At 28.6% G+C, this 12822-nt stretch overlaps 1 protein-coding gene across 1 annotated transcript; it reads left to right on the top strand.

Moving 5' to 3' along the window:
• The first annotated feature begins 1775 nt into the window (after nt 1–1775).
• LOC127289996 (uncharacterized) lies at nt 1776–2621 on the top strand. Its single transcript, XM_051318332.1, has one exon. The coding sequence runs from the start codon at nt 1776–1778 to the stop codon at nt 2619–2621; it is 846 nt and encodes a 281-aa protein (XP_051174289.1).
• The last annotated feature ends 10201 nt before the right edge of the window (nt 2622–12822 follow it).

Here is a 12822-nt window from a genome sequence, read left to right as displayed (position 1 = left end):
TGAGGAATTTTTAATTTTTTAGCATACTTGAGCAAATCAAAATCAGTTAATGCTCGTTGAGGAAGTTTTACAACTTTTTTTTTTTTTAAACATTTTCTCTTTTTCATTTCTTGTCCTTTATATGGTTTTAAATGAAGTCCAGCTCTTTTAGGGAAAGGTTTCAGATGCAGTCCTAATCCTTGTCGATATGGTTTCAAATGGAGGCCTTTACCAAGTGCAACAGCTTCCATTGTTTTATTATGTCGATGAGCTTCTTTTAAATGTTCTCTAGCTGCACTCGCATCATTTACTGCTTTTGTTACTCCTGCAGCTCCTCCAGCAAGGGCTCCAAGAGCACTTAATCCAGCAAAAATTGGAATTAAGGGTAAAACTCCTCCAACTTTTGAAGGTATTGGTAAAATTCTGGGTGCTAAAACTTTCTTTCTGCCTCCTGCATTCTTGACAGCTTTTCGAGCAATTTCAATAGCACTCTTGATTGTTGAACGAGCATCATTGCCTGGAATTATAGATTTTCTAGCAGCATCTACAATTTTTCTTAATGCTGTCCGTTTCTTAGTAGTCACCTTTGTCTTTTTCTTCCTTTTAACTCCCATACCAAGTTTTGACTTGACTTTCATTGTGCCAGATATAGCCAAAGCAGCAGCTTTTTCACCTATACTAGAATCGCTTGCTAAAACACGTTCCCATGCCTTCTTAGCTAATACTCTATCAGCAGCGTTTCTTGCTTCAACGTTTTCTCGATTCTTTGAATATGAAATATCGTGCTCCTTACAAGCTGCGTCCAAAGGATTGACACCAGGATCACCTCGTGCTAGACGTTTTACTAGTTTTGTGCCTGGTCCACAGTATTGATAACCAGGCAGATGTAATTCAAATGGTAACTTGTTAATAAGACTATTCACTAGACCTTTACCTCGAGAGCTGCGATGTATAATCATACCTCTCTCGATGAAAGTTGAGATTAGAATGATTCAAAGGTTATAAAAGAGCTGTATTTATAGCTTTTGCGTCAGTCTGATTCATGATGCGATTCAATAAACAACCTCATAAGCTGCCAGTCGTTAATCTGGACTCAATTGTTCAACAACATGAGAAGAAAGTGAAACGTCACGGTAGTTTATTTTCAGGTAGCATTCGTGCAATTTTCTGTGGTCCGTCAAATTGTGGAAAAACAAATGTCCTCTTATCTTTAATATTACATCTTAATGGTCTTCGATTTGATAACATTTACCTCTACTCAAAATCTCTACAACAACCAAAATATAAATTTTTGGAACAAGTTGTGAGTGAAGTTGATGGAGTTGAATACTTACCATTTAGTGAGCATGAAGAAGTAGTTTCTCCTCAAAATGCAAAACCAAACTCAATATTTATATTTGATGATGTTGCTTGTGAAAAGCAAGATAATATAAGAGCTTTCTTTTGTATGGGTAGACACGTGAGCGTCGACAGTTTTTATTTGTGCCAGACATATGCAAGAATTCCTAAACATTTAGTGCGTGACAATGTTAACTTACTTGTTTTGTTTCGCCAAGATGAAAAAAATTTGAAACATGTCTACGATGATCATGTAAACACAGATATGTCATTTTCTCAATTTCGAGAATTATGTTCAGCTTGTTGGAATTCAGACAAGTATGGATTTGTTGTTATTGACAAAGACAGTAACTTAACTGATGGTCGGTACAGAAAAGGTTTCGATTGTTTTATTTCTCTATAAATAAAGATAATTATTGAAATTTTCTTAGTTTATGTTGAGAGCTTGATATATCAACATGTATCATAATGAAAAAGAATATCTACGTCAAATTGCTACAGCTAGCGAAGCAATTCGACGTAAGCATCGACTGTTTAAGTTAGGAAAAGAAGATGCTGAAAATGTGTCACACCAAACCTTCAAACCTATAGTTGAACCTCTGCAAAAAATTATTACCATAAATGACATTAAAAGTGAAAATGCCAAGACAGAAAAGAAAGAGGAGAAAGACGATGATAGTTTGAATTATATGAGTGCTGATGAAAGTGAAACAATAATTCCAGACCTTGAGTATGACAAAGTACTAAGTAAATATATTTATTTGGTGAATCATAACAGAAAGCAATGTTTAGATTTAGTTTATGGAGTGCGTAAAGTTAGAGACGGATTACTTGTTATTGGTGACACGCCAATAATTTTTAAAGATCACTTTATGAATGTTGGCGATAAACGTTTTAATATTACCTCTGGATTACTAGAACTTTTATTTAAAAATAAACCAGAGCAATCATACATTAGTGAAGATGATATGAATAATTATAAACAAATTCTCATCACCTCAAATGCACACAGAAAGAACTATAGTTCCTCTGAACCTATTCACATGAGTAAAAGTTTTAAATACAGTAATATTATTTCAAGACTTTTTTCTCACAATGAAACTCTAAACACTGGCAGTTCACTTCCTAAATTTATGATTACAAAAAGAAATTTTAAACCAGACTACATCTATTGGGATGACCCGAATGAATTAGTTGATCGCTTGAGACTACTTACAGCCTCTCGAACAGCTGGTAATACAGGTCATGACAATGAAATTATGTCCATTATTGAAGAGTTACGTGAAGCTGAAATTATATATTAATAAGTGTTAAATGAACTATAGTTCAGTATCAAAATGAGCATTGATGTGTTCGGACATCCTCTCAGTCAAAGAGGAACTTGCTCGGCACATAATAGAAAACGAAGTGCGACTAGTTTATCAAATCACATCTTCATTACGATTAGACATTGACAATAGTAACGTGTTGTTAAAAATTCTTGAAGACTCTATAACAGAAAAATTCAAAATTCTCGAAAGAGACATAAACCAAGATTTATCATATCGAAATGCTGAAATTATTGGCGAACTGGATTCTCGTTTGAGAGTTCTTGAAAATGAAAGACAAAAAATTGATAGTGGTGAATGAGCTTCACACTCAAGCTCGAAAAAATTATCCTCGACGTCGAGTTGAAATGCGTGACATCGATGATACTTGGCAAGCAGATTTGGTAGAAATGATACCATATTCCAAAGTTAATAAAGGATACAAGTACTTACTTACTGTTATAGATACATTTTCCAAATATGCTTGGGCTGTTCCTGTAAAGAGTAAAAGTGGAAAAGATGTCACTGAAGCAATGAAATCTATTTTTGCAGAAGGACGTATTCCAAAAAATTTGCATTCTGACAAAGGAAAAGAATTTTACAATTTACAATTTGAAGCTTTGATGAAATTACAAAAAATAAATTTCTATTCAACTTATAGCAATTTAAAAGCATCTATTGTAGAACGATTTAATCGAACACTTAAAAGAAAAATGTGGATGCAGTTCAGTTTACGAGGAAATTACAAGTGGCATGATATACTACCTAAATTGATTTCCACTTATAACAATACAAAACATCGAACAATTAGAATGAAGCCCAAAGATGTCACTGCATCAGATGTTGAGACTTTGAAAGAACGATTCTTCAAACTCAGAAAAATATCTTTGAAAAAACCAAAGTTCAAAATTGGAGATAAAGTTCGAGTCAGCAAGTATAAAAACATATTCGAGAAAGGATACACTCCTAACTGGACGACTGAAATATTTACTGTGGATAAAGTCAAGTCAACTAAACCTGTTACTTACAAATTGAAGGATTACCAAGATCAACCAATCAGTGGAGGATTCTATGAAGAGGAACTGTTGAAAGTAAAATATGCTGATATCTATCTTGTAGAAAAAGTTCTAAAGACGCGTGGAAATAAAACTTTTGTCAAGTGGTTAGGCTTTGATAATTCTCATAATGGTTGGATAGATAAAACAGATTTATGAATCAATAATGAATCAATAACCCATGCAGCGCGTAATCTTACTGTAATATTACAGTAGTATTAAATGAAATATTTGTAATACTACAGTGTAATATTATAGTAATATTACAGCTATATTAAAATGTCCGCCTCAAGGTAATATTACAAGTATTACTGAGGGAATATTACACGTGATATTGAGGGAATATTACACGTAATATTGAAGGAATATTACACGTAATATTGAGGGAATGTTACACGTAATATTGAAGGAATGTTACGCGTAATATTGAGGGAATATTACACGGCAATAATAAAAAAAATTGAAAAATCGCAAGAAAATTTATATTTAATTGAAAAAGGAACAAAAAATTGAATTAATTCCATGAAAGTGAAAAACTGAAGATATCAGAACAAAAATATTTTTTTATTTGATACACTACCGTCCGAAATTGTGCGAACTCTGCTTTTTCAACAACTATAAAACTGTTCAAATCTTCAAAAATATTAAAACTAAAATTTTTTCCTCTTTATTTTATTAAAGCTAATAAAATTCTGAAAGAAATGACACCTTGACAAAGAGAATATGTTAATTTTTCAATTAGATATCTAAGAAAAACCCAATTTTCAATGTTTTTACTATTTTTTTTATTTCTCTGGCAAAAATTAATATTTTTAAACGTTCTTGGGCTCATTGAAATCGTATTTTGTTATGCAATTCAAATTATATAAAAAAATTCATGTACACATTCTTCCCTAGCGTATGCAAACCGTGAAAGTTGGCTCATAAAATGTCAAAAAATTTTGATTAATATTCATATGACAAAAAATGATCAGTAAAATGTATAAATCTTAAATTTACTTACATAAATCAGAGAAGTTTAGAATGATATATTTACTTGATTTTTAAACATTATATTTTATTGTAGAATTAAATTTAAATTTTTTGACATTTTATGAGCCAACTTTCACGGTTTGCATACGCTAGGGAAGAATGTGTACATGAATTGTTTTATATAATTTGAATTGCATAACAAAATACTATTTCAATGAGCCTTAGAACGTTTAAAAATATTAATTTTTGCCAGAGAAATAAAAAAAATAGTAAAAACATTGAAAATTGGGTTTTTCATAGATATCTAATTAAAAAATTAACATATTCTCTTTGTCAAGGTGTCATTTCTTTCAGAATTTTATTAGCTTTAATAAAATAAAGAGGAAAAAATTTTAGTTTTAATATTTTTGAAGATTTGAACAGTTTTATAGTTGTTGAAAAAGCAGAGTTCGCACTATTTCGGACGGTAGTGTACAAAAATACAATTAAAAATGTTATTTGATTCGGACGTTTAAAAGATGCTTCAATTTGTCCTATAGAAGCCACATAATGTAGAAAATTCTGAAATATGAAAAAATAAAGAGAAATATTAGTTTATATTAATTTGATTTTATCAATTTAATAATTAATAATTTGTATGTAATATATGATAGTTCATTAATTATTCAATGATGTCATTATTGAAATTAAAAGATTTCAATACCGTATGTCTCAATTAAATCACAAAAAATCATAATTTTGACAAAAAATAATTTGTATTTGCTAGAGGTATGCAAAAAGCTCGAATGGCCGAGCCCGAGCTTGACTCGATGTATCAAATATTCGAATTTTTTTAGCACTCGAGTGAATTCGAGCATATTAAACGTTCAATTCTCATTGTTTTGCTAAAGTTACTAAATCAGTCAACAGATAAATGAATAATTACATATTTGGAATTACAAACTCATGAAAAAATAGTAATTGGCTTGAAACAATAGAATATTGAAATTTAATTTACATGGGTACTCGATTATTTTGAGTGCTCGAATTTACTCGAGTTTTTATACAGCTCGGCTAGAGCTCGAATTGATATGGCTTGGCTCGGTCCAGATCGAAAAACAAAAGCTTAGGTATAATGACTTAATAATTACTTAGAATTATTATTTACTTGAATTTTTATTAATTGATTACCTCAGTAATATTTTTCTCAGTCAAGATACGGGTGTTCCGCGTCATAAGTAAAATTGCCATAACGGCCTGAAGTTTAAAAATTTCTGGCAATCGCCTGCGAAATTTCATGAAATGAGTACGAATTATATTGACTCATTAGATGTTAATGGGTTCTGCTTCTGTTAGTCGAACACGTTTGCTATAATTAAAATAACCAAAAACTATAAGAAAGGAAAAAAAGATTTGTCTGGGCGTCCATCAAAACAAGAACAAAAATTATCTTGCATTTCTCTCAACTTTTAGAATTTGTTTTACAAAACATTATTTTATCAACAAATAATATTGGATATTTAGTAAACATAATTTTTAATAACTGAACTAAGCAAAATTTATAATATTTTTATACTTATAAAATTTATGAGTTTCCTTTTTAACCATATTAAAACTTTTTCAAATTTAATCCGTGGCAAAGAATTCCTAAATACTTGAAATAATTTTTAAATTAGTAAAATTCTCAATGTTTGAGCTCAAACACTTTTTAAAGTAAGTCTAAATTAAAAATAAATGCTAAAAATTATTTAAATCCATTCAATAAATAAAATTTTGAATAACGGAATGATTAAAAGGACGCCACAGGATTTATTTATTAGTTTTAGCTCCAAGTAAGATGTTCTATAATTTGGGATTTTTTAGTTCTTTCTTAAAATGACAAAAAATACGAAATTGCAATAAAAATTACTGGAAGCCAAAATTAATGTAAATCCTGCCAGATCATTTGAATTTTTAATTAATTAAAGTTTAGAATAATATATTGTTTTATTGATTGGAATTTAGAATAATAATTTTTCAAGTAATTAATGTTCGGAATAACTATAATCTGAATTGATGGACATTTGGGTTAATTGAATTTTGATTGATCAAAATGTTTACTAATGGAATTTTCAATTCACTTACTTTCCTTGTCGTATTTCTCGTGTTTTGAAATTAATTAACCATGTTCCTACATTTTTTTCAATTTCAGCCATTGAAGCTTGAATTCCGTAAACGTTCTGAACAGCTTCTAGAAATTAAAATTATAAAATGTAGATTTAAAAAAATGATGAAACTGAAACTGGCATCCAGTTGTCAGCACCCAGTTATTTTTTCCAACTTTCATATTAAACAAAAAACATGAGCGAAAAAAATATTCAATTTTCAAAATTAAGCGGGTGTTGATAACAAGAATAGACACAAAAATAAGGTAGACACAAATTAAATCTTTAATTATATTATCAGGCATCACAGTGGCATTTTCACTTCAATAGTCAAGGGGAATTTTTCAAAAGAAAACAGGGGAATCTGAAAATAAAATAGCAAAAATTAGCATCAAGACTCAAAAAGTAGTAGAAAAGTACCGTCAAAGTGGGTAACTTCGGACAGGCAGCCAACTCTGGATACTTGTACTTTTTTAAAAATATTTTGTTTTTCCCTTCCACATAATAGTTTTTGTATAAGAAGTTAGCGTTTTCTTTGTTTTATTGAACATCCAAGGAATATATAATTTGTTTGAATAGAATTATTTGAGAAAATGTTATTTTGTAGAGTAACTTTGGACATAGTAATAATATATATCATAGTTAGAAAAAGTCACAATTATTGCTATTATTCGAAAAGCACAATGTATAAAGTGTCCAAAGTTACCCGACTTTGGAGGCTAACTTTGGACACTCGTTTTTTGATAGAGAAATAACAGAGATAAATAATAAAATTTAACTACACAAATCATCACAAAAGAACCTAAAGAATATATATTCCAAACATTAAGCCTCTAGATATTGTATTATAAAAGATATTAAAGAAAAACATAAAAATCTGTCTGAAGTTACCCGCTTTAACGGTAGATATCGAAAAATTAAATTTGACGACCAAAGAAATTCGTTTTAGGTAACTCACAAGACTCACAAAAATTTGATTTAGTAATTTACTTCCCTGACTGTTTTCTAATTTTCATCAAAAATATTTAAATTTTTTTCTTATCCTGCTAATAACTTTAATTGCGAATTTTTACAAAATTCTAATTAAAAATTCTTCAAGGATATAATTATATATTTAAAAATAATTTTTAAAAATAAACAAATAATATTCTTCAAAATATAAAATTTAGTACAATTCAATTTGCCAAAATTTCCAAATAGTTTTCTTTTTTTAACGTCATTTAAAAATATTTCTAGACTTGTTAAAAACATGCGATTTTTAGTAGCTTTATAAAATTTTAATAACTAAAAATATGTAGAAAAACAAAGTAAAAAATTCAATTGAATAAAATGTTGTTAGAGTAATATAAATAAATATTAATAAAAACTTGATTTTTAGCTGGAAAATATGTGTCGGGCGGAGGGTTAATTAATCCAAAAACAAAAAAAAATGTTAATCTGAGAAGGAGGAGCATTAAGAAAAATACAAAACATGCATACTACTTTTTCTCTGAATCGATTTTCAGTCAGCTTATTCTCGTTTAAGTTCATGGCGTTCAGATCATTCATTGGTAAGTGGCTCATTTCTGGATTGTCATTGTCATCTCTTTGTTGTTGCTGCTTCTCTCTTACCATGAACTCCATCATGTGCTCCATCCGGTTCAGTTTTCTTGACAAATCTTTGTTTTTCCCTTGTTTGGAAAAAAATAAATTACTTGTCTAGAAAAAATGTATGGAAACGCACATAAAAAATTTAGATATTTCACAAATTCAGTGGTAATTGAATTTGAAAAACTGAATTGAAATTTTCAAAAAACACAAAACAATAGTAATTAATCAACCTAGTGGGCACAGGGACATAGGATGTCTGTAGTACGTGTCCGTAGGACATCCTTAGGCTGTCTATGTCCGTTCAAAAGACATCCAAAGGATATATTATAACCTAGAGATATCATTAGGACATAAGATGGCTTTTGGATGTATTTAGAATGGACATAGATGTGATAAGGATGTTTTAAGGACGTCCTAAAGACATTCCATGTCCCAGTGCCCATATAGGGAACTTCGGTTATATAAATAAGACGAAGATTTATTTAATATTTCCATTTTATTTTTCGTGTTATCAAAGTTGAAAATATTTACAAACTTTCTAGAAAATGTAAGAAACTCTTGTTGGATTTAAAAACTTTAAAGGTAAGTCCATAAACAAATTATTTTGATAATATTATGATTGGATAAAAATATTGTGGATAATTACTTAGGTATTAAATGGTAATCTCTGATGATAAAAATGGTTTTATCAACCGAGTTATAGCAGAAATTCCTTTGACTTCACAGTGAGTACACTGCAAAATCAAAGGAATTTCTGCTTAGTGTCTATTATTTTTAATATTAAGACTAATTCTATGTTTTTCTAATAATATTTTCCAATTAATCATTCCTGCAAATAATCATATTTTTTATTTAAGATAGAACAATTACCTTCAGTAATAGGTTCTGAATCAGAGACGACAATTTGAGTAGTACTTGTACTTGGGGTTGAATGTTCAACACTTAGATTATTATTATTGCTCACTTCAGCTGAAAAGAAAAAAATATATATGGGCATTATTCTAGAACTTTTAAACTCTGAGGTTGAAGAAAATTGATTTTTTTAGGCACATTCATGAAATTAATTTTATTGGCTTTTGAATTGTTCAAATGACAGGAATAACCTTGCGTGACTCATTTTTACACAATGTTATTTTTATTTATAACGTAACGTGTTACGTTACTCGTAAAATTACTTTTAGTTTTATAACGTTTAATTTAAATAAGAAATTTAGTTCTTTTGCTTATGGCCTAATTTTTAGAAGCTAGTATATAAAATTAAAAGTCTAGTTTTTCAAATTTTAAATAATGGATTAAAAATGGTGAACTATTTTTACAAAATTTCTTTGATTTTTATAAAATTTAATATGTTAGGGTTTTTGAGGCCACTGATTACAAATGCAAACTTAGTTTCTATTAAAATTTGAAATCCAAATATATGATTTAATATTAAGGAAACCAAAAAATTAAAACGATTTGTATAGAATAATCATTTAATTATTGTGAAAAGTGTATTTTTTGACTCGATCCACAAAGGTCACGTCACACGAAAAGCCAAACAAAGAGGGCCGTTTGAAGAAATGCAGGTGTACATAAATGATTAAAATATTACGCTAATTTTCTAAATATTAAGTTATAAATTTAAAAATTCATTTAATTATACAATTTTTATCCACACACTAAGTTTATATGAATTCGTCGTCTGCAAACGTAAAATCACTTGAATATAGAGTTTTATAAAAATTCAACAAGTTTTTTAATTAAAAATAATCTCACAATATTTGACCACCATTTAAAAATTTTCCGAATTATCTTAAAATTTGTAATTAAAACCCAAAAAACGTACACAAAATTAAAATACCACAGACCATAAAAAAAATGTGGATTGATTTCAAAAAAAACAATAAACATCTTTTACCATAAAAAAAATGTTAAAAAAGTTTCAGTGTTAAAACTGAAAAAATGTAGTAAGTTCGCGCACCAAAAACAGGCAAATTCATTACTTTTATTTACTCTCATTGTTTTCTACATATTTATAATAAGTAATAAACACTTGTTACATGTAAAACGAACAAAATTTGTTGAACTGTGGTGTTGCAAAGTTATATTTAAAGTTTTTAAGTTATCATAATGAGCGACAACATAAAGTTTAAAAGTTCTAGAACAATGCCCATAAACTTGTATACATAGTGACATTTATGCTCCAGATACTCTAAAAAAATTTTATTTTAATTTTTCTTGATTTTAAAACCCAAAAAAAGGATTAATTAAAAAAATTTTGGACCACAAAATATATTTTGGAAATAAATTTTCAAGTAAAATCCAAAAAATTTCAAGAAGCTTATATTGTTTTACCATATAAGAATATATAATGTGTATGTTTTTATTTTTAACTCGATTTTTATCAATTGCATATAATTTTAAAAAATTTGTCTTTACCATTGGAATTGTGTTTGATATGAGCAGAATTACTTTTTTCCGTATTTGTTTGTATCTCTTTTTGGTTAATCATAATCTCCTCCAAAACTTCAACAGATTTATTAACAAAAGGTTTGAAATTCTTTTTCACTTTACATTCTATTTTTTCCTCCTCGCTTTCGGATTCCGATTCGGTAAATCTTTTCAAACATCTTTTATGCCTACTCTTTTTCATATTTTCTTTATTCCCGGCATTATCTGAATCTAAATCACTCAAATTTATGGCATAATTTAGATTTTCCACTGCATTATCGTAAGTTTTTGAAAAATGGAATTAATTAATTGCAAAACTGTCATAAGAATATATGGGAAAGTTCATGACAACTCAATATGTCACTAACTTAACCATTTTTCGTTTAGTTAAAATGTTGTTAATTTTTGTGCGTAATTGTTTTAATTTAATTTATTTAATTATTACTTAATTATTGTTAATGTTTGTATTTTTTTTTATTATTATTATTTTATTATTTATTATTATTTAATTATTATTTAATTTATTCCCAATTTTGTATACTTTGATATAAAGAGCAGGATCAAAATTTGTAACATTTGCTTGAAAAAAATTTCATTTTTGTAGAAAATAAATACAACATTTTTTAAAAAGTTTTTGCAAATAAACATTTTTTTACATTTTAGGCAAAAGCTTGCTTCCCTTAAACGTGGAACCGTTTTTTTAATTAATATTTTTATATGATTAAAATAAATTTTACACGATTACAAAAAAAATTTAACACGATTTGTTTACAATATGATAAACATTAGTTAATTTTTAAAGTTGATTGTACTCTTCGGTTTAAATGAAATTCAAAAGAGAAAAATTTATAGAGAAAACACGTGTATTTATTTCTGTAATTAAAAGTTTTATATTTATGCTTACCAGCTTAAGAATGGGTTTTTATAACTGGATATGGTTTGCCAGATTTATCAAACCAAGATTTGTCCGTATGATCTTCACCTTTTAAAAATATTTCGAATTCCTTCTTCGAAATTGTATCTGGGAAAATTGTTGAACAAATGTTACCCTGTTCATCGAAGAACGCCCAACTTGTTTTTATAATTTCAATTGTTGAATCGTCGAACTGAATAATAGCGTAATTTTGAGTTTTAGAACCTTCACAAATTATCTTTGCCATATTTTGCAAAAGATTTAAACTTTAATTGTATCGATTTTACTAAACTAATTTGAAATAGTGTAGCACGTCGTTTTTTAGTTTTGAGGTTAAGTGAAAAAAGTTTTAAGGTTTCTTGGTAAAGTATAAGTACCTGTCGACTGCCAGAAACTCGCGCAATTGACGGCTTGTAAAGAAAACAATAGTCAATGAAAACTTACATCGATTGATAAAACGCACTTATGAACTTATATTATGATAAAACTTTTGCAACCGGCAACTGCATTAATAAGCATGGCTTTCATTCTTCCAATCTATTCTGTGTAGAAAGTACTACGTTGTTCAAAGGGGAACATGAAGATTTGGCTGAAAATGTATTACCGACATTTAAACTTTTTATAAAATTAATATATGTAAAGGTACTTAAAAAAATGTTATAAATACGTGTACTCCCGTAGAAGTAATATACTTTTTTAAAAAAACCTTGTATTTAATTTACAAAAATTCTATTGAAAAGCACGCACAATAAGTTCTCGAACGACATGCGTGAGATAGAAAAGGACAGATATATGTTTATCACGAAACTATTCTATCTTTAAACAATTCGAAATTCCGGTTGGACACTTTTTGTATTTACATTTTAATAACACGGTAAATTTTCAAATATGACAGACTGTCATGGCTAACTGAGCATGCGCTTTCATTGTTTCAGCACTACCTATTCAAGATCCACCATAGACACCGGTCCACGTGCAAAATATATTTGTCGTAGTTTTATCCATAACACTTTCGCGTACCATTGTTTGTACATTTATAACCAGCTAAAAGTTTTTTTTAACACTGCTTCCTGACTTTTTATTTTTTGCGCGAAGCTCTAGCAGCTGACAGGTAT

The sequence above is a fragment of the Leptopilina boulardi genome, unplaced genomic scaffold (assembly GCF_019393585.1).
Source record: "Leptopilina boulardi isolate dan_hultmark-lab unplaced genomic scaffold, ZJU_Lbou_2.1 LbouV2_54, whole genome shotgun sequence".
Taxonomy (NCBI): domain Eukaryota; kingdom Metazoa; phylum Arthropoda; class Insecta; order Hymenoptera; family Figitidae; genus Leptopilina; species Leptopilina boulardi.
The sequence above is the reverse complement of the archived record's forward strand: the minus strand, read 5'-3'. Positions and strand labels throughout refer to the sequence as shown.

Bases quoted from the DNA above. Each gene is read 5' to 3' on its own strand.
- LOC127289996 (XM_051318332.1), top strand. From the start codon at position 1,776: ATGTATCATAATGAAAAAGAATATCTACGTCAAATTGCTACAGCTAGC.